Source organism: Asterias rubens, chromosome 22 (assembly GCF_902459465.1).
Source record: "Asterias rubens chromosome 22, eAstRub1.3, whole genome shotgun sequence".
Taxonomy (NCBI): Eukaryota; Metazoa; Echinodermata; class Asteroidea; order Forcipulatida; family Asteriidae; genus Asterias; species Asterias rubens.
The window spans coordinates 3,949,146-3,974,030 of NC_047083.1; the positions used below are offsets into that span (position 1 = coordinate 3,949,146).

The 24,885-nt window shown below is 40.3% G+C and overlaps 2 protein-coding genes across 2 annotated transcripts; both read right to left on the bottom strand.

Annotated features, from left to right (window-relative positions):
- Positions 1-2,438: 2,438 nt before the first annotated feature.
- Positions 2,439-8,692, bottom strand: LOC117305403. The gene is made up of 4 exons (XM_033790273.1): positions 8,635-8,692; positions 7,371-7,466; positions 5,271-5,422; positions 2,439-3,107 (listed from the first exon to the last, which is right to left on the bottom strand). The coding sequence occupies exons 1-4, from the start codon at positions 8,690-8,692 to the stop codon at positions 2,439-2,441; spliced, it is 975 nt and encodes a 324-aa protein (XP_033646164.1).
- Positions 8,693-16,556: 7,864 nt separating this feature from the next.
- Positions 16,557-24,747, bottom strand: LOC117305229 (glycerol-3-phosphate phosphatase-like). Its single transcript, XM_033790049.1, has 8 exons — positions 24,663-24,747; positions 23,866-23,933; positions 23,159-23,254; positions 22,722-22,862; positions 20,917-20,973; positions 19,180-19,333; positions 17,568-17,667; positions 16,557-16,970 (listed from the first exon to the last, which is right to left on the bottom strand). The coding sequence occupies exons 1-8, from the start codon at positions 24,745-24,747 to the stop codon at positions 16,733-16,735; spliced, it is 939 nt and encodes a 312-aa protein (XP_033645940.1). The 3' UTR covers positions 16,557-16,732.
- Positions 24,748-24,885: the final 138 nt, after the last annotated feature.

The window sequence follows — 24,885 nt, forward strand, 5'->3', positions numbered from 1 at the left end:
CCACCCTTGTATCCGCGCGTTTCGCCGTGTCATGACATGTGTTTAAAATAAATCTGTAATTCTCGTTAACGAGAATTGATATTGTTTTACTGTTTTTCAAAAAGTAAAGCATTTCATGGAATAATATTTCAAGAGAAGTATTTCACCACTACCTTTTGTAAACCCTGTAAGTTATTCGTAAATCTGTGAACTTTTTTCTTTTTTTGGCTTTAAAGACACTGGGAACTATTGGTAATTGTCAAAGTCCAGTCTTCTCACTTGGTGTATCCAAACGTATGCATAAAATAACAAACCTGTGAAAATTTTAGTTCAATTGGTCATCGATGTTGCGAGAGAATAATGGAAAAACGCCCTTGTTGCACAAGTTGTGTGCTTTCATATGCTTGATTTCGAGACCTCAAAATCAAATTCTGAGGTCTCGAAATAAAATTCAAATATTTTAGTGAGACATTACCTCTTTCTCAAACACTACGTTTCCTTCAGATGGAGCTGTTTCTCGCAATGTGTTATACCATGGTTATTCTATCAACAGCTCTCCATTACTAGTTACCATGTAAGGTTTTATGCTAATAATTATTTTGAGTAAATAATAATTGCGGCATAAAAACTGACTTGGTAACGAGCAATGAGGAGCTGTTGATAGTGAACAACATTTTGAGAAACGTCTCGTTCTGATGATGTAACGACGTAGTTTTTAGGAAAGAGGTAATTTCCCACCACTCAAATAATAAAATACTTCATGAGGCCTATTCTCTTGCAAATTCGATGACTAGTTGAGTCCAGATTTTCACAGGTTTGTAATTTTATGCATAGGCCTATGTTGGGATACACCAAGTGAGAATACTTGGTCTTTGACGACGTCCAGCCGTCAATTTCACCAAACTCTTCCTACATGTAGAATTAACCTTAGGACTTAGGACGTAAGTGCATCCGAAGACGTAGGATGCAAAACCCGTTATATTTGGGACGTCCAAAGTATAGCTGTGTCTTGCTCAGGGATACAGTTTTTACTAAATGGTGGAGTACCGGTTACGTTTGAATGTGCATTTAATTTTCATTTAAGGCCTCTGAGATTCTGACGAATCAGAGTGTTCCGTCCGCCTTTTAATATTAATAGACTAATTCGCCATAATTTGTATGGTGTGTACAAACCGTTGACAGTGGTCCTAAAGTATGTGATCGTAGGCCAATAACGTACGCTAATTTGCAAGAGGGCGCTATTTCAGGCAATAATGTGTTTGTATATCACAGACACGGAACCAAGTCTAACCCAAAGCTAGACTTGGTTCAAAGTCTGTGATTGTGTTTTTTAGGCCGTCTAATAGCCGTTACATTATTGGTTGAAATAGCGCCCTCTTGTGGATAAACCTCCGTCATGGCCTACGATGAGATTGCGACTGGATGGATAGCAAATCTGCTGCGGGGGAATTCTGCGTGGCTGATGAAAATAACCGCAGTCTCAGACTTAAAATCAAGTCTAACCCAAAGCGGGAAGCTTGTTTTAAGAGCCTAGGGACATTTATAAAATGGCCGACCGTGTTATTGGACGAGGTAAAAAGAAAACCACGCAATTTCAAGGCATATTTATTTTGTGTAGATCATTGTATTCTACTTTTACAACATCTTTCCAACCATATGCATTTTATAACAAAAGTTACAAAACGCTTTTAAAAGACCAACTCGACCGATCCAAGGCAACGTGTTCCTTTAATGTATGTCATTTTCTTAATCTTAGTTGAAAATTGTTTATTTCTCAGAAACTACGTCCCTTCAGAGGGAGCCGTTTTTCACAATGTTCTATACTACCAACCTCTCCACATTACTCGTTACCAAGTAAGGTTTTATGCTGATAATTATTTTGAGTAACTACCAATAGTGTCCACTGCCTTTAAATGCCGTTTGTTAAAACCCAATTTAAAAGTCAAAATGTCTTATCATGAAGTCTTATCAACAGAAAATCCATAAATAAGAAAATAATTCATAAATAAGAGTAAAATCCAGAAATAAAAATCCATAATAAGAAAACAATACATTGAAGGTCAAACCATAAGAGCTATATATATCACAAAGTTTGAACTACAAATTATTGACTTTCAAACAATTAGTAAAGGGCGTTTCCGTGAAGTACATCGGACACCGTGGTGTTTTGGACGAAGGGGGTTCTATATCCAAACATGTGCACGGATTGATAATCTTTTGATAAAATAACTTTAGTGACTATACCTTATATACCTCTATCCACAATAACACTCCTTTTATGTATATCACTGTAAAGTGTCTAAAATCTACGTAGAGACCGTGGAGCTGCCCTTATACTTTATAAAATGTTATGTTACTATTACATAGTGAAATAAAAAAATAAAAATAATGTTTTGTGTACCTCAGTTGATAGTGTGATTTTAAATAAATATAGAAACACATTATAGGATGGTTGCAGTCTACGGAGTTTTGGTCTCCATGAAAAATTTCAGTTGTCGGCATTTCATTTCAGAGATGTTGAGTTGTATTTCCTTCTCCGTGGGGCAGGCCACTTCTTCAACGATGCCATAGATCCCTTGCGCGACCTGCGGAACTGTCTTCTCCTGCAAGTACTTTGCAGATGATATAATCATGAACAAATCAATCGGGGTCGTAACTACGCTTAGCACGACGCCGGCGATTGCAACGCCCTTCCCCGCCGCAGTCGCCGCCTTAAAAGCACTCTGCCCAACTCCCCCCGCTGCTTCCACGGTCACTGAACTCACTTCCACCATATCAGCCACTGAGTTGACGACGTTGAGAATTTTTTTACCGCCTCCGATGACTCCGCTTGAGACTCGCAAAGTAGTGACAAGATTTCGTGATGAGATGTCAACGACCTCTATAGCTTCCACCAAAAGTTTACAGGAGTTGTTGTCTTGCAGCAGAATCTGCTTGGCCTTCTTGGTGGTCAACCTTGAGGAGATCATCTTGGTCATGACTTCATCTATTGCAGCTAGCCCACCGACAGCACCGACTGTCACCCCCGCGGCCAGTAGTCCGATGGAGGCCCCCAAAGTGAAGAACGAGGCAGCGAATCCAACGATCGCCAAACCAGATCCAAGTATCGCCGCTGCTCCTCCAGATATCTAGACAGGAAGGGGATAATGATAATATTATTAGCTGTTCCGACCTACCGTCGGAACAGGTGTTGTTTTCGTCGAGATTTTTATTATTAGCTGTTCCGACCTACCGTCGGAACAGGTGTTGTTTTCGTCGAGATTTTTATTATTTTTATTAGCTGTTCCGACCTACCGTCGGAACAGGTATTGTTTTCGTCGAGATTTTTATTATTTTTATTAGCTGTTCCGATCCAGTCGGAACAGGTATTGTTTTCGTCGAGATTTTTATTATTTTTATTATTATTATTAGCTGTTCCGATCCAGTCGGAACAGCTATTGTTTTCGTCGAGATTTTTATTATTTTTATTAGCTGTTCCGATCCAGTCGGAACAGCTATTGTTTTCGTCGAGATTTTTATTATTTTTATTATTATTATTATTAGCTGTTCCGACCTACCGTCGGAACAGGTGTTGTTTTCGTCGAGATTTTTATTATTTTTATTATTATTATTATTCTTTGTTTCCGCCTAAAACCCCATAGCGTTTGTACAGCGTTTTTGTTCAGGCCCAGTCTCCTAAAGTATGAGGATAAAAGAGTTAAATCATATATCAAATTGAAGCTTAGAACATAAGCTTTACTCTAACAAAAAAGTGTTAAAATTCTTAATTAATTAACCACGTGGTCTTCATTTGAATTTTTAATTTGTAAACTTGATGCAGTCACTTTCATGTTATTGTGAAACATTCTCTTTGGTAATACAACACAGTATGTACCTCAATAAATCGTTGACTTCTTGAGAGGAGTCTATACTATTTTGTTTCCTACCCACCAGAAGTGGCACCATATCTCAAGAACTACACAACCGATTTTCTAACTTTTTTTCAGTTACAGACTCCTTGGGCCTTAGAGATTAGCCTTAGGTTACCGTGACCCCATGAAGTGGCACCGTAACTCAAGACACTGTACAGTATTTTTCAAACTTTTTTTCAGTTATAGACTCCTTGGTAATTTTAACACATAATCAAAGCAAAAGAACACGGCACAGCTTTGTGTTTGTTCACAAACACCTAATGTCTAATTAATACTTGGTTCTTTTATTGTACTTTTTCATCCTAAAGGGTGTACCAAAGTAACTACTTGGAGATAACAGGTGTGAGTTTTCAGATGGAAAGGATGTTACAGTAATGGTCAGGAAGGATCGCAGTCACCCCAAGCGAGAGCAAGTACTTGGGTCTCGGGTCATGACTCATTGTAATTAAGTCCACTGTTTGGAAAAGAAAATACATGGAGATAACAGGTGGTAGTTGTCAGATGGAGAAGATGTTACAGTAATGGTCATGAAGGATCTCAATCACCCAAAGACAGAGTGTGTTACAGTGATGTACTTGTACTTGGGTCATTAAACTTAATGTAATTAAGTCCACTGTTTAGAAAATAAAATACATGGAGATAACAGGTGTGAGTTGTCAGATGGAGAAGATGTTACAGTAATGGTCATGAAGGATCTCAATCAACCAAAGACAGGGTGTGTTACATTGAAGTACTTGGGTCATGACTTAATGTAATTAAGTACACTGTTTGGAAAAGAAACTACATGGAGATAACAGGTGTAAGTAAGGTGTCAGATGAAAAGGATGTGTCTTTTTTGTCTTTCTTTAATGGACCTCGTGATGTTCAGGAAGGATCTAGCAAATCACCCAAAAAAGAGAGGACCCCGTTATACGAAGTGGCAGCTACAGCTACGGCTGTGCAGCTAGGGGCTACGACTGTTGCTAAGTGTGTTGCCAAGGACGTCCTACATGTACAGCTACCGCAATGCATGATGGTATGCAGAAATATAGCCATAGCCATAGCTCATAGCCGCTAACTTGGACAGGGCCTTACATGTATATGGTGCGTTCGTTTAGCTTCCCTGTGTCAACCCCGCGGTGCTCACTCGGGTGATCCCCTGACAAGCGCTTATCGAACGATCAGTCACCCTCTTGTGGTGACGTCATCCTCTTGTGGTGACGTCATGCACCTGGGGCCAGCCCCAAGTGACCCACTCCACAAGCACGGTACTCGGGGCTCACCCGGGTGAGCCCTTGGAATGACATAAAAGCTATTCGAACGTACCGGGGCAGACCGGGGTTGACCCAGGGAAGCTAATCGAACGCACCCAATGTGAGAAATGTCTATTGTTGACCGTACCTTTGCAAATTGTGCATTGCAATGATGAGTGGTCAGCTCATTCGCAAGACTCTCCAATAGCTGGATCGTCTCTCGCCGGCTCCTTACATACTCCAGAGCCGCTTCCTCCAACAATGCATAGTGCTCAAATAGCCTCTTTTTCACCTCTTTCTCTATAGATCAATCAATCAATCAATCAACATTTATTTCCATACAAACACAATATACAAATACAAACAATAGGATTTAACAAGACTGAAAACTGTATGGAGGCGTGGCCCATTAAAGCAAAGCAAAGCTTGTAAGCTGGGATGCCTTTATAAAACAAAGGAAGGATACAGTTAATCATAATAATACTAGTAATAATAAAAAGCAAGATTTATAGACCATGTGACCTGTGACATCACATGTTTACAAAAGAGCCACAGAGCCTTTGCTTCCTGCTGGCACGATTTTTACACAGCCTAATGGAAGAAATCATAAATTATATTTTATGGAGATTGCACTGTCAAATTCTTATCAACTTTTGATATGATGAAAGGGGTCACATCTCAAGATTTGTCCAGCTTTTACTATTATAACTCTTGGATTGATGTGGAAATTATGACATAAAATGTTAACTTTCCCATAGGACCAGTGTAGTATCTTGCCTGCCAGAATACCCAAAGAATGTACAAGGTCAAACTTATTGTAAACAAAGTTCACATGGTGTATACAGCGCCCCACATCAAACCAGCCACTGCGTGCTTTACAGTATAGGATCAAAAACATCAGTACTAAACCAACAATAATATAGCAAACAGTTGTATAATGATAAGAATACAAGTTAAAAAAGAACATTACATAATAGGAGACTTTCCAACGCTAGGTGGCAGCAGACATACCGGGTAAATTTCCATTGTTTACGTAGTTCTGAACATGCGCATAATTCTGAGAACAATGGACTTGCCCAGTAAGTCTGCTGCCCTCTATCGTCCCAGAAAGTCTCCCATTGGTAAGTTGTCTAAGATCACAGATTTACATAAAACTTACGCGGTCTAATGATGATGAAACATCCCTTGAAAAATTTCTGTCTGAAACGTCAGACACTTGATGAGGAATAAATAAAACTAATTTCATGTTTGGGGTTTATCTCTCAGTTAGCGTTTTGTTCATTATCATTCATTTATCCAGGAGTGTGCTAAACCACTCAGCCACAACACACCCTGTATCAAGGCCCAGGATACAAACCTACACTCTGCTGATCAGAAACACCAGAGCTTGAGTCCAGCGCACATAACCGCAATGCCATGATCAGAAACACCAGAGCTTGAGTCCAGCGCACATAACCGCAATGCCATGATCAGAAACACCAGAGCTTGAGTCCAGCGCACATAACCGCAATGCCATGATCAGAAACACCAGAGCTTGAGTCCAGCGCACACAACCGCAATGCCATGATCAGAAACACCAGAGCTTGAGTCCAGCGCACACAACCGCAATGCCATGATCAGAAACACCAGAGCTTGAGTCCAGCGCACACAACCGCAATGCCATGATCAGAAACACCAGAGCTTGAGTCCAGCGCACAGAACCGCAATGCCATGATCAGAAACACCAGAGCTTGAGTCCAGCGCACACAACCGCAATGCCATGATCAGAAACACCAGAGCTTGAGTCCAGCGCACACAACCGCAATGCCATGATCAGAAACACCAGAGCTTGAGTCCAGCGCACATAACCGCAATGCCATGATCAGAAACACCAGAGCTTGAGTCCAGCGCACATAACCGCAATGCCATGATCAGAAACACCAGAGCTTGAGTCCAGCGCACACAACCGCAATGCCATGATCAGAAACACCAGAGCTTGAGTCCAGCGCACATAACCGCAATGCCATGATCAGAAACACCAGAGCTTGAGTCCAGCGCACACAACCGCAATGCCATGATCAGAAACACCAGAGCTTGAGTCCAGCGCACACAACCGCAATGCCATGATCAGAAACACCAGAGCTTGAGTCCAGCGCACATAACCGCAATGCCATGATCAGAAACACCAGAGCTTGAGTCCAGCGCACATATGACCAAGACCCACTAGGGCCACTTGCCTCTTTTCTTACCTCTTCTCTTACATACGTACCTTCATCTTTAAGAAGAATCAAAGAGTCGCCTTCTTCGTTTAGAGAGTAAGCGTCGCTTTCCAGTCCATCTGGAGTTTGAACAAGTGGTTCCTCAACTTGAAAGAACAAAACAAACGTATTTGTGATGAGAATATTGTGAATAACGTACAATGTAATGTGTTGAAGTGTTGAGATAAAAGACAATTTGCAAGTAAAATGGTCAGGGTGCTCTTTTCAATTCTGAAAATCTCATTGTCAACCTATGAATGGTTTTGAAGTCAATCTGTTATTGTTGGAATGTAAAACTCCAAACTTGTGACTCTTATACAAAATAATGTATCTCTCATACTATAGTATTTTTTGAAGCTTTGCATGCTGTGGATAAATAGGAAGTAACTATACATAGATATTAAACTATTATAATGGTACGATGCGGGTATCTGTTTTTATCGGCGGGAGTATAATATTTCCAGATCCAGATCCAGAATTGGGACCGTAATAAGACTCCTCGATTCGTCCATTGCATGCAACGCGCAGTGCAGTGGCACTGACTATAACGTCCCTCAGTAACTTAACTTAACTTAAAGATGCTATGTCAGATTTTTGGTCGATTTGACCCAACAATTTTGATTTAAAATTCAACAGGTATTTTTTATTTTGAAGTTACAAGCTTTCATTTGAGCCATTGCTCGAAAAAGTCCGCCAATTATTAGTAATGAGTGAAATAAAGTGCTCAAAAATAGTTTTTGTCGGGATCCCGACAATTATATCACGTGACCAGTTCGTGTGTGTTTTAAAAGAAACGTTTTAAATTGTTGTCATGGTGGTTCCTGACCATTAAAAGTAAAAGTTAAACTTGTTTTCGTTAGAGCGGGTGATACTCTTTGAAATAACATTCACTCAAAAAAATCTAATTTTTAATGTTTGGGGCCAAACATCTGACATAGCATCTTTAACTATGCGTTTATAAAGCGCTTAACACTGTTTCAAAGAGCTGTACAGTCAATAAAAACATTAAAATGCATGCTTAAAAAACATGAGCGAAAATAGCAATATGTCTTTTTTTTTAATTACACAACAGTTAATAAAGTACAGCCGGGCTAACCATGCAGCATGCATTGGCCTTTGTATAGAATAAAATCACGGTCATTGTTTGCAGGTTCGATTCCACGGATCTGGTCCACCACGATGAACGACGATCAAGTTCAAAAAGGTGCGAACTTAAACTGAGAAAATACTACATTGACCAAGTCACTACGGACGTATTAAATTAGAAAAACTTACCTGGAGTTGATTCATGACGTTCACTGTTTGTTTTTGTTGGCGTGTTTGCGTTACCCATAGTTATTAATGGCTGGTTTTGAATGAGAATATTAATCCAGTTGAAGATAGATGGACTTCATTAAATTTCCATTCGATCCCACGACTCCTACATTTCACAACGGAACTAGAACAAGAGGACTATAGTACTATTGTGCATGTGTGTACCACAGTCTACCTGGTCCCGCAAGTCACGAATTTCCTTTGTATACCTCAAGTAGAGAATCCTCTAATCTGATTGGTTAGAAACAGCTATGCCCCCTTTTCTACCAAGATGACGTCATAGTGACTATGGGCGGGGTATAGTCAATTGACTATGCCCGTTATGAAAATAACGCAACTGTGATATGTATAATGTACGACTAGCGTTCCGTGTCACGGTTCGACCTTTCTTCGCAGACACCTTTAACCGTATAGTCAGAGTGTTGTCATGGTTTTGGCATCACCTTGGGCCTATAATTAAAACTATGCCCCTCATAGCAGTCAATAATTATATTCCATATTGTGATTCATCTGCAGAGTATTAGTCAAAAGGGCTTCTGGAATTCGGTCATTTCCAGCCTTTTTTGAAAAGTCTCAACCAAAATAATGTACCAGTAAATTGAAACGAAGAGCATATCTGTCGTTATGTATATAAAAAAATCGGTGCAACTCAAATTTTAAAAAGAGAAATTTGTACGTAAAAAATGGCATAAAAAACAGAGAAAACAAGTCACAAAAACACGGCAAATTTTCCCGTTATGAATGTTGGCAACAGAACCCAATTAGTATGTATAGAGAGATTATTTCATATTCTACCTGGAAATGTTAAAAGCGAGACCGAATCGTACCTAGTCCAGTCAGGATACAGCGATTTCCACCGTTATTCCAAAACTCCCATTACGAAAAAAAGAACTATTAGACATTACAATACTTTTCAGATAAGGCCGAAAAAGACTGAATTTCAGAGGCCCTTTTGGACTAATTATATACTCAAACCGAGGTCACGCACTGTAGAATATGCCGGAGTTTGAGTTTTGCATCTCGTCACATTTCACTGCCTGTAGGTGGTTTCGAATGTAAAGTAACCCCCCCCCCTCCCCCCTCCCCCCTCCGGTAGTAGACTTTCTGTCCTCTCTAAACAGTGTGTATTAGCTGTTCCGACCTACCGTCGGAACAGGTATTGTTTTCGTCGAGATTTTTATTATTTTTATTAGCTGTTCCGACTTACCGTCGGAACAGGTATTGTTTTCGTCGAGATTTTTATTATTTTTATTAGCTGTTCCGACTTACCGTCGGAACAGGTATTGTTTTCGTCGAGATTTTTATTATTTTTATTAGCTGTTCCGACTTACCGTCGGAACAGGTATTGTTTTCGTCGAGATTTTTATTATTTTTATTAGCTGTTCCGACTTACCGTCGGAACAGGTATTGTTTTCGTCGAGATTTTTATTATTTTTATTATTATTATTATTATTATTATTCTTTGTTTCCGCCTAAAACCCCATAGCGTTTGTACAGCGTTTTTGTTTAGGCCCCGTCTCCTAAAGTATAAGGATAAAAGAGTTAAATCATATATCAAATTGAAGCTTAGAACATAAGCTTTACTCTACCAAAAAAAGTGTTACAATTCTTAATTAATTAACCACGTGGTCTTCATTTGAATATTTAATTTGTAAACTTGATGCAGTCACTTTCATGTTATTGTGAAACATTCTCTTTGGTAATACAACACAGTATGTACCTCGATGAGTTGTTGACTTCTTGAGAGGAGTCTATAAATTTGTCCTTCGATGAGTTGTTGACTTCTTGAGAGGAGTCTATAAATTTGTCCTTGTTTTTCTAACCGCGTTCTGGACCAATTACTCTGTGCATGGGTTTTCGTTAAAACGAACGTGCGTAATTAGAACGTGAGAATTGCGAGTTCGTATCTCCGTCCGAAATCAATATTTTTGTATCGCCAAATTATTCAGCGAACCATGAATCATACACAGCTACTATTCACAAGAAAATCTATGCGTTGAGGGTAACAGACAGCACACAATGGAACCGGAGTTTAACAATGACAATACCAAAAGTGCAATCGTCCTCGCTCCCCAACCAAGGTGACTACAAAACGTCTCTAATGGATAACACGGGTATATTTCGACATGTTTTTTTTTCCCAGCAAGAGTTGTGGGCCCAATTTATCTAGTATTTATTTTGGGTATTTTGTTTATCTGTTTCATTTAAATATATGGTTAAGTTTTATTTTACGCTAACTGTTTTTGTGTTTGTTCTTCCAGTAATTTTGAATTGTTTTGCCGCTACATAAGATTACACCCACTAAATAGAATTGCTTACATTGCTTTCTTCGTTAGAAAAAAAGGGGGAGGGGGTCCGTACTCGTTAAGGTTTGCTTTTTATGGGCCCCTCCATCCCCTACATGTGTTTTGCATTGATTTTTAGTTTTTGTTTTCTATTATTGTACGATTGCATTTGCTTGTAATAAATTATTTATTACCTTCTGTGTAGACTAAGCAAGTCTCGCGCGTATTTGAACTTGCGGGACCATTATGTTCTAAACCTTATGGAGTTTTACGTGGGACATTTTGTTTCGTCCATTATTTTAGTTTAACGTAGTTTATGACCATGAATATTAGAAATATTGTTGGAAATGTAATACTAGTTAACAAAACGTATACAAGTAAAATCATTTCAACAACAAAAAACCTACTTTCGGGATGTCGACTTCCCGAGATAAATTATCACAGGAAGACGACATCCTAATTTTAGGATGTTGACTTCCCGAGATAAATTATCACAGCAAGACGACATCCTACTTTTGGGATATCGACATTCCGAGATAAATTATCACAGGAAGACGACATTCTTCTTTTAGACTGTCGACTTCCCGAGATAAATTATCACAGGAAGATGACAACTGACGTTTAGGATGTCGACATACCGAGATAAATTATCACAGCAAGACGACATCCTACTTTTAGGATGTCGACATCCCGAGATAAATTATCACAGGAAGACGACATCCTACTTTTATGATGTCGACATTCCGAGATAAATTATCACAGGAAGACGACATTCTTCTTTAATAATGTCGACTGTTTGTAGTTATAAGACTCCTTGGGGACAGGAGAAAAACTTGGAAAAACCGTGACCTCAATTTGACCTCTACTTCCGGGTCAACCGGAAGTGGGACCATATCTCAAGAACTACTCAACCGATTTTCAATTTGTTTTCACTTACAGACTCCTTGACATTAATATTGACTGTGAAAACCCGTGACCCCATGTTGGCCTCTACGTCCGGGTGAACCGGAAGTGGGACCATACGCCAAGTACTATACAACCGATTTTCAATCCTGTTTGTTCAGTTTTATCCTCCTAAGGCATTAAAAATAAACTTTGAAAATCCATGACCCCAAGTTGACCTCTACTTCCGGGTCAACCAGAAGTGGCACCATATATCAAGAACTACACAACCGATTTTCTAATTTTTTTCAGTTACAGACTCCTTGGGCGTTAGAGATTAGCCTTAGGTTACCGTGACCCCATGAAGTGGCACCGTAACTCAATACACTGTACAGTATTTTTCAAACTTTTTTCAGTTATAGACTCCTTGGTAATTTTAATTTGGAATTGATATTTTACTGTCTAGCACGCTCTCATCGTTCTGTAATACTAATTATTATTTTTGCCTTCCAGATGTCAATCTCGGCTTGCAGTTCTTGAAATTTTGTTCATTAAGCTGTTATTTTGTGTAATAACAGTTAAAGAAATACTGCTGTGCTATACATTTTGTTGACTCCTTTGCCAATTTTCTTTTTGGCGATCTCTTTTTCTGTAGATCTGGGTTATCGTGCTCTGTGCTGGGTGCTCTGTCTTATCGTGCTCTGTGCTGGGTGCTCTTTCATCTGTTGTGCTTTTTTATTTATTTATTTTTTTTTACAAATGCATCATTATTACGGTCATTTGGTTTTGCTGCAAGTGTTCCTCCTTGGTCCCTGCACCTGTGGATGGGGCGCTGCCTTCGGCTCCACTGTGGTCACGAAAGCTGTGATTGTGTCTTCTTTCCTTGACTATTCTATTGCCTCTAATTAGTAGACCCTCTTCTCCTTCTGCTCGTCTACCTCTCAGCTCTTCTCTCAGCTTCCGGTTTGCCTCCATTTCCTTGGGTGTTAAAGGCTCTGGACTCTAATGGTAAATTGTCAAAGACCAGTCCTCTCACTTTGTGTAGTTCAACGTATGCATAAAATAACAAACCTGTGGAAATTTGAGCTCGATTGGTCTTCGGAGTTGCGAGATAACTATGAGAAGAAGAAAAAAACCTTGTCACACAAAGTTGTGTGCTTTCAGATGCTTGATTTCGAGACCTCAAAATTCTAAACTTGAGATCTTCAAATCAAATTCGTGGAAAATTACTTCTTTCTCGAAAACTATGTCACTTCAGCGGGAGCCGTTTCTCACAATGTTTTATACTATCAACCTTTCCCCATTACTCATTACCAAGTGAGGTTTTCTGCTGATAATTATTTTGAGTAATTACCAATAGTGTCCACTGCCTTTAAGTCAGGAGTTATGAACACCATGGCAAAACTCTTATGACCCTTGAGTTGTTTGGCTTCCATAAGAGTAGTGCGCTTGACTGTTTGCTTGTCCTGAAAATCACGTGGAAATTTGGTAGGCACTCCTGTTGGTTATCAAGGGAGAAATGCCATAACCAAATGTTTGTGCTTAGCAGCGCTATGAAATTGGGCCCAGGCCTATTCCAGTTTTTGAATTACAAGAATAAGATTACCGTCCATTATAGACGATGTGCCCTCTGACGTCACATGAAAACCATAACATGATTCGCGCGCATACCGCCGGGCAAAACATTTGTGTTTTGGCAGCCAGCTAGAAAGTGTACGCAATCTTATATTGACTATACGCAACTCAGTGCCCGGCGAAACATGACGTATGTAGTGTTTTGTCAACAGAGGGCGGTTTGAATGTAAACATAGGTCACATCGTCTATACGCTTGGAACACATGTAGGCCTACGTGTCACTGGTATCCTGCTTTTGTTGCCAAGCATGGATGAAGAAAATTAGATTTTTTTCTTCCATGAGCTTAGCAACACATTTAGTATAATTTTTTTTTTAAGTATTCAAACGGAAATTATTATGAAATTATAAGGGTGATTTGGATGTAACCACCATGACTGTGTTACACCCGATTTTTTAAGTTTTTTTCATCACTCAAGGAACAACATGTTATTAACTGTTTTAAAACCATTGGACACTTTCGGAACATAATTTTTTTTTTTAAGTTCACAGATTTACAAATAACTTACAGGGTTTACAGAATGTAATGGTGAAAGACTTCTCTTGAAATAATATTCCATTAAATGCTTTACTTTTTGAGAAAACATTAAAACAATATCAATTCTCGGTATCGAGAATTACGGATTTATTTTTAACACACGTCATCATGACACGGCGAAACGTGCGGAAACAAGGGTGGGTTTTCCCGTTATTTTCTCCCGACTCCGATGACAAATTGAGCCTAAATTTTCACAGGTTTGTTATTTTATAAATAAGTTGTGATACACGAAGTGTTGGCCTTGGACAATACTGTTTACCGAAAGTGTCCAATGGCTTTAAAGGATTTGGGTACTTTTTGAAACACAAAACAAAATGTCCACAGATTTACATTAAACAAAAGGATTTTGATGTATACTCTAAAACTTTATTTTTTGCACACTCGTAACATATTATTAGATACGAGAAACACATTATTACACATAGCAAAATTAAAATAATATGATGGTAGGATGAACGTAACACAAAAAAGATCATATTCATTTGGCTTGCGGTAACACCATGTGTTAGCTAAGCACAAGTATGCTTACCAGAATAAGGTTACCAGTCAAAACTCCATGTCATGTGAACAGTTTGTTACTGGTACCCTGCAGTCGATTTTCACGAAACGCTAGGATCAATCCTATCTCGAGTTAGGACGAGTAATCCGTTCTAACTTAGGATGAGTTCAATGCGTCCTACGTATTTGGATACGGAACTGAACCCTGAGATTAATCCTAAGTTAGGAAGAGTTTGGTGAAATCGACCGCTGGTACCTTATTACTGCTAAGCAGTAAATTGTTTAGCAATATTTTCTGCTTAATAATAAGCAGCTCTATGAAAAAGGGCTCTGGTTGCGCCTTCAAACTGGCACAGCTGAAACAACGCAGAAAAGGCAAAACTAAAGGTCTCCAAAGGGAACTTTGAGAGCAAAGTCTATGGGAGGTTAAAGACACTGGACACTATTGGTAATTGTCAAAGAATAGCCTTCACGGTTGGTGTATCTCAACATATATGCATAAAATAACAAACGTGTGAAAATTTGAGCTCAATCGGTCATCGAACTTGTGAGATAATAATGAAAGAAAAAACCACCCTTGTCACACGAAGTTGTGTGCGTTTAGATGGTTGATTGCGAGACCTCAAGTTCTAAATCTGAGGTCTCGAAATCCAATTCATTGAAAACTACGGTACTTCAGAGGGAGCCGTTTCTCACAATGTTTTATACCATCAACCTCTTCCCATTACTCGTCACCAAGAAAGGTTGTATGCTGATAGTATAAAACAATGTGAGAAACAGCTCCCCTTGAAGTAATGTAGTTTTTGAGACAGAAGTAATTGTCGATGGATTTGATTTCGAGACCTAAGATTTACAATTTTAGGTCTCGAAATCAAGCATATGAAAGCACACAACTTTGTGCTACAAGGGTGTTTTTTCTTTCATTATTATCTCGCAAGTTCGACGACCAATGGAGCTCAAATTTTCACAGGTTTGTTATTTTATGCATATGTTGAGATACACTAAGTGAGAAGACCTCAAATTCTACACTTGAGGTCTCGAAATCAAATTTGTGGAAAATTACCTCCTTCTCGAAAACTACCTCACTTCAGAGGGAGCCGTTTCTCACAATGTTTTATACTATCAACCTCTCGTCATACTCGTTGCCAAATGAGGTTTTATGCTGATAATTATTTTGGGTCCACTGCCTTTAAATTAGAGACTATGAATGAATTTTTTCTCCATCCTGTCAAAGCCAATACCTTCTTTTAAAGGCAATAGACACCTTTGGTCATTTCCAAAGACCTGTCTTCTCACTTGGTGTATCCCAACATTTGCATAAAATAACAAACCTGTGACAATTTCAACTCAATTGGTCGTCAAAGATGAGATCAACGAGTTGTGTGCTTTCAGATGCCTTGAATTTGAGACCTCAGCTGAGGTCTTGAATTAAATTCAAATATTTTAGTGAGAAATTACTTCTTTCTCATCTGAGGAAGCCATTTCTCACAATGTTTTTATACTATCAACACCTCTCCATTGTTTGTTACCAAGTTTTTCTGCTGGCAATTATTTTTAATTCATAAACACCTCAGACAGTTTCGCTATTCCTATTGGTGGAGAGCGCGTCATGTGGGTGTGTATAAACCTTTGTTTATTACCAGTAAAAAATGTTGAAACATGGGCATGACACGCGAGCTTGCACCTGTTATTATAAGACAGTTTCTTCATTCCTATTGGTGAGAGCAATGTCTGAAACAGTTGTGCCACATCACGCCATACGCGCGACACGCACAGCATTCCCTTATAAGAAGTTGTTTACCCGAGGGCGGCGGAGGGCTTTACCATTTCATAGCTGGAGGGGTGTTGTGTTGAAAAAAATCATTGAACAGTTATAATTTTTGCATTTATTTTACTTTTTGACCAAAAAGTGTTGATGTTTTTGACTGAAGAGGTATTTATGAATGGGAATCAAAGTGTGTTGAATCAATTTTCAACTAGTGGTTTAAACCCACCGAGGCCTGGTTCATGATAATCTCGGTAAAATGATCAAGAACCAGGCCTCATTGGGACTAAACCACTAGTTGAAAACCTCTTCACCACACATTGATTCCCTTAGTAATTACCAATAGTGTCCAGTGTATTAAATACCACCATAACAAAATGTGATTGAAAAAAATTAGTTAATGGCCTGACGTTTCGACCCTAACAGAGTCTTTCTGGGAGGCTCAAAATGCAATTGTCCTACAACTTGATTTTACTCATCAGATCCCCAAGCTCTTTAATTGAAGGCAGGTAGAAATCCGGGACGCGCTTTTGGTCTTCGACCGAGTTGCTCGCTTGGTTGTGTCTTACTTCCTCCAGGGTTGAGATGCCGGACAAGACAAAGAGCGTCTTCATCCCGCAATTCCTTCCTAGAAGGATATCCGTTCCGAGAGAGTCACCCACGATGAGAGTACGATCGGCGACCACTCCTTTATGTCTGATGGAGGAGTAATAAAGGTGCTATTAATAGATATCCCATAAATATTTTTTTAGACATATATGGTAATAAACCTAAAGGGCAACTGACTGGGCAAGTTTGTAAATGAAACAGTCTTAACAGATGTAGGCTTGGGTATCACCCTGGATGATACCCGAGCCTAAACATTTCGTTTTTCTACTTGTCTGAGTGTGCATATTATTATACTAATTTAGCTGGCCTTGGTCTCGGACATAGGGTGCGTTCGTTTAGCTTCCCTGGGTCGACCCCGGTCTGCCCCGGTACGTTCAAATAGCTTTGACGGGGCTCACCCAGGTCAGCCCCCAGTGCCCTGCTTGTGGAGTGGGTCACTTGGGGTGACCTGTGGTACATGCCGTAACCACGAGAAGGCGAGTATGATCGTTTGATTAGCTCTTGTAAGGGGCTCACCCGAGTGAGCACTGCGGGTAGACCCAGGGAAGCTTATCGAATGCACCCACTGTGACCACCTTGGCCACAGACTCGAGTGCTGTCACTCGGTCTTGGCCTCGCAGACCCTTGAAAGTCATGGACTCCACTACTGATGGACTGTCCATCAGAAACCAGTACTCTACATACCTTTGCTGGATACATTCAAAGAGATATTTGTTGGGTTTCCCGACTAGAATGGGGTCTCTAAGAGCGGCCGTCTTCACTGCGTTGATTATACATCCGGTGCCTGTAAATACAAAGGGAGTACGAGTAAAAAATAATTACGCAAACGGACCTGGGCCCAATTTCATGGCTCTGATTACCCCTGAATTCTGCGCTTACGATCACGGTTCCCCGCTTACATGCAAGCGCCAAATTTCTGCGCTAGCCTTTTGTTAGCGTAGAATGCCTATTAATGTGGAGTACATGCTAACACATCAAATACGTTTGCCATAAGCACAGAATTCCCTGCTTCTGTAAGCGTCGATTCTGTGCTTAGCGTATGCAGCAGAGCCATGAAATTGGGCCCTGGACCTTTGTATAGTTGGCTTGCAATAACACCATGTGTACATCTACTTGCTGGGTAGATTATGTTCTTTTGAGAACTTGCCTTGCTATTTATTCTACTGCCGTGGAGCAGATTTCCTTTTTGAGTTCGTGAGACTTCTCAATTCTTAAACGAGAAACTGCCCTGCTTTTTAACTTCTACCGGGGCGGAAGGTAGGAAATCGGCCGAGACTACTACTTTCGCTTAGTGGATCGAGGAGACTTCTCGTTATTAACTTCACTTCCACGGAGTGAGTTCTTAATTGGTCTCAACATTTCCAATAGCCTGCTCTAGTGATCGCCAGGAGACCTATACCCTGTGAGCTTAATGATGTCAAATAACATTACTCGGCACCTCTCCACAAACAGCACCTGTAGCCAAAATTCATTAGGAAAACGCACAGTTTGCATCAACCAAACCACCCCCCTTTTTTTTTTTTTTTTGACATCTTCTCAAAGTTATTTCTCTTTGAATAGCATCTCCTCCTGCAACAGTTTCTAAATCTTTACTTTTGGAACTATGACCTGTCAATAGACGGATCCATTAAGCCCCGCCCCATTATGTATTGACCAATCACAACCCATTGCGCAACCAAAAGTCCGACAAGTCCGACATCCGTGCGCGTTTGCTTGGCGTGTGCAGCAGAGTTTTGCAGAATGGCGTTGGAGAGGCTCATGTGTTCTTGCTCTCACATGCGCCGTGGGCGGAGCCTAATGGATCGGCCTATGGAAGGACAACAAAGTACCAAGTATGAAGTAACAACTATCAAGAATTCCCTGCCACACCGGCTCTTTTCAGAGCCAACACTTCCTCAAAAAAAATCTTACACATGGTTGTACCCGCAAGTCTACTATTTAGTATTTATAGTTACTTCTTATTTTTCACACCATGCAAAGCTTCAAACACCATTTAAAAATACAGCCCTCTGGACTTCAAGTGTTTGACTAGACTTGTGGACAAGTCGTTATATGTCTGTTGCGGTAATAGCATTCCGACTCTCCCCGCGAGACTACTGCTCTAACGACTACCGTCCCATTAAATGGAGAGTAGAAGTAGGGCAACCAGCAGTTTGCGTGAGAGCACCGCCACAACTCGACTATCTCACCGAGTGGGACCATTAACGACTTGTCCAAAAGTCTAGTGTTTGACGAGGTAAAGTAACTGATCAACATGGCATCTTGTTTGACAAACGGATTGTTTTTCTGGGTTTACCTGGTAGAACGATACCTATATCAGCATGCGGAGGGAAACGACAGTCTGAGTTGGTTCCGATGAACGGAACGTTGGGTTTATTCAAGTAACTCACTGCCCTCAATATCTTCATGTAGGTGAACTCACGATCGAAACCGACACAGACAGCGTTCACCTTTTTTGACGAAGAAAAAAGCGAGAGAGAGAAAAAAAAAGCGTTTGTTTGATTGCGATGAAATTGTTATGGTCTTACCAGGTTTGACAATGTTTGTCCCTGGGTAATGATTACGGCCGTCCATTTCCGTGGCGATGAATGGAAAGGAAGGATTGCTAAGGTAACTTGCCGCCTTGAAGATTTTGACAAAGCTGATGTGAATGTCGTGACTGACTACAACTGCTTTTACCTACGTTGGGAAGAAGTAAAGAGAAAAACCAATACAGCACAACAGAGTCTCAACATGTGGAAGTGTCGTGGCCGAGCGGTTAAGAGAAATGAATTCAAACTCTGGTGTTTCTGATCAGCAGAGTGTGGGTTCGAATCCCCAGTGCGTGACACTTGTGCCCTTAAGCAAGACACTTAACCATTGCTTCGTCCTTTCGGATGGGACGTAAAGCCGTTGGTCCCATGTATTGTGTAACGCATGTAAAAGAACTCAGTGCACTTTTCGAAAAGAGAAGGGGTTCACACCGGTGTTCCTGGCTGTGGCTGTTGTATGCGCCGTAGCACTTGTAAACCTTATAAGGTGCTAAATAGTTGGGTCTCAGAATTCATCACTGCAATTACCTATCTTTCTGAACGTTTGTATATCCTCAGCGCCTTGAGTACCTTGTTTGGTAGATACGTGCGTTATATAAGACTTCGATATTATTATCTGTGTCCCTTAGCAGTGGTCTGCTGGCAGAATGCCAGTTAAAACACCACAGGACCAGGCATAATAAATGAAATGAAATGAAATAGAATAAATTCTCTCCCAATACACAACTCTGGTCGTAGCCGCAGCTGCTAATTTTGGCCAAGGCCTTGGAGGGAACAATGAACACCAGGCAAAGAGCTTAAAGGGGCTGCACTGTCACGATCAAAGCAGGCCTATTTTTTTTTTTTTTTTTATGCAAGTCGCACAAAACAAGGCTTCAAGCCTCTCTAGGTTTAGGGCTACAAGGAAGAAAACATAGACATGCAGACACTCAGTTGAGCTGAAGGTAGGAATTGACATTCCTCTTAAACGATGGAAGATCATAGGATGAAGGGAAACATGCACCAGGCAAAGAGTTCCAGAGAGATGCAGTACGAGGGAAAAAGCTACTGGAGTAGCCCTTTGTTGCCTATGGCTGTAAACGGAGTTATGAACTCTCACTTGAAAGACGATAGATAGAGAGGGAGGGCACCCTTAAATACAGGAATTGAAATTGGTAAGGGGAAATCTTTTTGGGTTGGAGCTCAAAAGTTAAACTGGACTAGACTTTATTGTTACCAGACCCAAAACGAGAGGAGATTAATCTTGTGGGTGAATATATTCTTTGATACGCCACGTAATTTTAAGAAATTTGTAAGACTCAAAAGTAAATTTCAACATCATTCTTTCAAAAACTTATATTACACAGTGAGGTGTCATTAACAATTTGAAAAGCACAAAAACAGCGGACTTGTCCGATTGTCAAGGTTACTGGCTCGAGGCTCCCAAAGGCCTGGGGGTCAAGGTTCGTAACAGAAAATAGTCAAGGGTCAAGGGTCAAGGTTGGCAGAAAAGTTTTATTTACCTCAGGATCCAGCGGTATCTGCAGCCAATCTTGCTGAGTCCCCACAACCGGGTCAGGCTGCATCAATGAAAAGTAAAAAACAGTAAAAAATTGTAAATACTACTGATATAGGATTACGAGGCATTGCATGGTGAGGTATCAATATATATTTGGTTTGCGGTAAAAACTATCTACTTGCCAGATAGACTTTGTTCTTAGAGAACTGTCTTGCTTTATTCTACTACCGTGGAGCAGATGTTGGGGGTTCGGGAGACTTCTCAGTTCTGAAAAGAACTGTCCTGCTTTTTTAATTATTACCTATACCATCCGCCAGGGTAGTAGTTCAAAAGCAGGATAGTTCTTTTCAGAACTGAGAAGTCTCCTGAACCCACAAACATCTACTCCGCGGTAGTAGAATAAAGCAAGACTGTTCTCTAAGAACAAACTCTACCAGGCAAGTAGTTACACACATGGTGTTACCACAAACCAAATACTACTGATGTTGCCTCAAAAAAAAGTTTGTGAAAGTGGTATAGTTGTCTTGTCCTGTGAAGTTTACGTTAATAAAGACAGGCTGCCTTGGTGTACATGTTATGAGTTAATGTATATAACTTGCCATGTTAAAGCCATTATACACTTTCGGTACAGAAAAGAAGAAAAAAGTTCACAGATTTACAAATAACTTACAGGGTTTACAGAAGGTCATGGTGAAAGACTTCTCTTGAAATATTATTCCTTGAAATGCTTTACTTTTTGAGAATTTATTAAAACAATATCAATTCTCGATAGCGAGATTTACGGATTTATTTTAAACACATGTCATGACACGGCGAAACGCGCGGAAACAAGAGTGGGTTTTCCCGTTATTTTCTCCCGACTCCGATGATCGATTGAGCCTAAATTTTCACAGGTTTGTTATTTTATATAGAAGTTGTGATACACGAAGTGTGGGCCTTTGGACAATACTGTTCACCGAAAGCGTATAATGGCTTTAAATCAGTGGCGTGTCGTGGCTGAGCGGATAAGAACACTGAACTCAAGCTCTGGTGATTGTGATCAGCAGAGTGTTGGTTCGAGTCGTAATACTTGTGTGCCCAAACAAGACACTTAACTATAATTGTTTCTCTCCACCCAGGAGAGGGCAGATATGTTCGTTGTGATTAATTTAGTATCGCATGTTTGTAGCACAGGCTGTATACTCCTGAGGGAGCTGAGATGGTTTAAGAAATGAATCAAATGGCCTAGTGACCAGGGGAAACGATGTTGGAATAGTTTGAGAAACTCTTTGAGTGTGAAAAGCGCAGTATAAAAACCGATTATAATTAAGGGAATCAATGTGTGGTGAAGAGGTTTTCACCTAGTGGTTTAAACCCAATGAGGCCTGGTTCTTGATAATTTAACCGAGACGAAGTCGAGGTAAAATATCAAGAACCAGGCCTCGGCGAGTTTAAACCACTAGTTGAAAACCGATTCAACACACTTTGATTCCCATTCATCAATATCTTTTCGGTAAAAACACATTTTTGGTCAAAAAGTAAAATAAATGCAAAAATTTTAATTGTTCAATGATTTCTTTCAACACAACACCCCTCCAGATGAAATGGTAAGGCACTCGGGTAAACAACTCCTTATAAGCGAATGGTGCAACTGTCCCGGCCGTTGCTCTTGACCAATAGGAATGAAGAAACTGTCTTATAAGCACAGGTGCAAGCTAGCGTGTCACGCCCATGTTTCAACACTTTTTACTGGTCATAAACAAAGTTTATACGCAACCACGTGACGCGCTCTCCACCAACTGTCTGAGGTATTTACAAATATTATATTACCCCTGGTCCAGTGTAGCTAATGTTGTGAAGTTTGAGCTCTTCCTCAAGACCTGACTCTCCGATAAGGTACACCTTACCCTCGAACTTCAACGTCTCCTTCAAGTAGTGAGCCGCTGCATAGGCTGTGCAGAATATATCATCCTGAAACCAAAAAAGGGAACAATTTTATGAAAAATAAAGCTTTAAACGCAGTGGACACTGTTGGTAATTGTCAAAGACAAGTCTTCTCACTTGGTGTATCTCAACATATGCATAAAATAACAAACCTGTAAAATTTTGAGCTAAAAGCAAATTACTTCCTTAAGTTCATAGGGGCGGTAATAAACACTTGAAATTTTCAAATGAACGAAAATACTAATGCGACCCAGTGTTCTACATGTAGCAGAGATATCCTGAACTTCAAAAGAGATGTAAAGATATATAATCATACAATGTACCACTGAAACTTTGCCGAGACCAAAGTCGGTGAACCTCTTTGCATACTGTATTCTTGACTTTGTGCTGTTGTTGGTGATGAAAATTACATGCTTTCCCTGGGGACAAAAAAACAATCATCATAACAAAGGCATTAATTATAAAAATTATAGTCTTGGAATGTTCAGAATTAATTACAAAACCCAAAACGGTGTTCTTGACTAGGGTTCCTTTCAATTGAAGGTTCAAGGTCGAACCCACCTCTGCTTTTTGACAGAAACTACAAAACAGTTTGCCTAGTGGCATGGTTGGCGTGTGCGTAAAGCACTCGCCTCTCACCAAGGTTACCCGGTTTGATTCCCGGACGGGGCCATATGTGAGTTAAGTTGTGCGTTGGTTCTCTGCTGTGCCACGAGGGTTTTCCTCCCAGAACACCCGGTTTTCCTCCCTCGGGAAAAATCAAACACTTTCGATCTTGGCTGTGCTCTGTGGTCATAATGTGTTGATGTGGCTGGCAGCCAAAGGCGCCCTTGCATGCCAGCTTCTCGAACACGTTGTAGCCGCGTCCTTCGCAATTCAGCTCTTAGCTGCGAGTAAGGATGATTAGCCCCCCAAATTATTATTATTATTATATTTTCAGTGCTTTTTTTGTGATAACAAGAAGTATTTTTAGGTGCATGATTTTGAATGGCCAAACAGTTTGTTAATAACAATATTTGAAAACTCTCACCAAGTCTCTCAGTTTCTTTAATGTTTCTTGTGCTCCTGGGATTGCAGACTTGGCCGTCCAAATCACACCTGGTAGTGGTACAAAAACATACAAAAGCAAATAAGACTTAATAAAACAAATTTACCAAACAGAATCAGAACAGAGCAGAACAGAACAGTCACTCAGATATGCGCTCAGTCAGACATGGTCCATCACCATGATCACTTGGTTACCAATGATTTAATGCTATCGCCAATAAGACGTCAATTTGGATAACTTTCCATATGGCACCACCCACTTTTTCACCCATTGTTACAAAAAAAAAAGGGGATATCTCATTGCAGTGAGGTAAATTAGATACTATTATTTCATATCAAATGAAAAAGTGGTGGCGCCATACAGAAACTTTTCCATTCATTGCTATCGCCAACAAGATATGTCTATTAAAAAGTATTTGGATAACTTTCTGTATGATGGCGCCACCACTTTTTCACTCACTCAGGCAGTCATTTTTACAAAAAAGGATAACTGACTCACTCACTCAGTCATTGGATCAGGTTCACTTTTTTAGGGTTCATGCCCCCTCCGCAGAAAAAAACACATACTTATCTCTTCCCCCGGCCCGCCCCCAGAAGAGACTGAGGTTGAGGGAGGGTAGGGTAGGAGAGATGAGAGCGGAAATTTGTTTCCGAAAACTTTCCTCAACTCAACCAACTGAACAACAATAACATGCTCTGGCTCAGTTCCTAATTATTTGTTGGAAAATTGTGTTTTATAAAAATACAGGTGGACCCACACCCTCTCCCTGCAATCCTTACCATCGCAATCAAATAAAACTGTATCAAATGAATCGAAAAACTCTTGAGCCCGATCATCTGTCAGCTCCGTGCAGCAGGCTGCCATCTTGTCTTGTTTTGAGAAAGTGCGCCCTCTACGTCGGATAGGCTCGGCTTCTTGAGGGCTAGGGGGCGGAGCAAACTAACAACTCTTCGTCGTATCCTGCTTGCCTGCAGCGCAGGTATCCTGCCACCACTTTCCCAC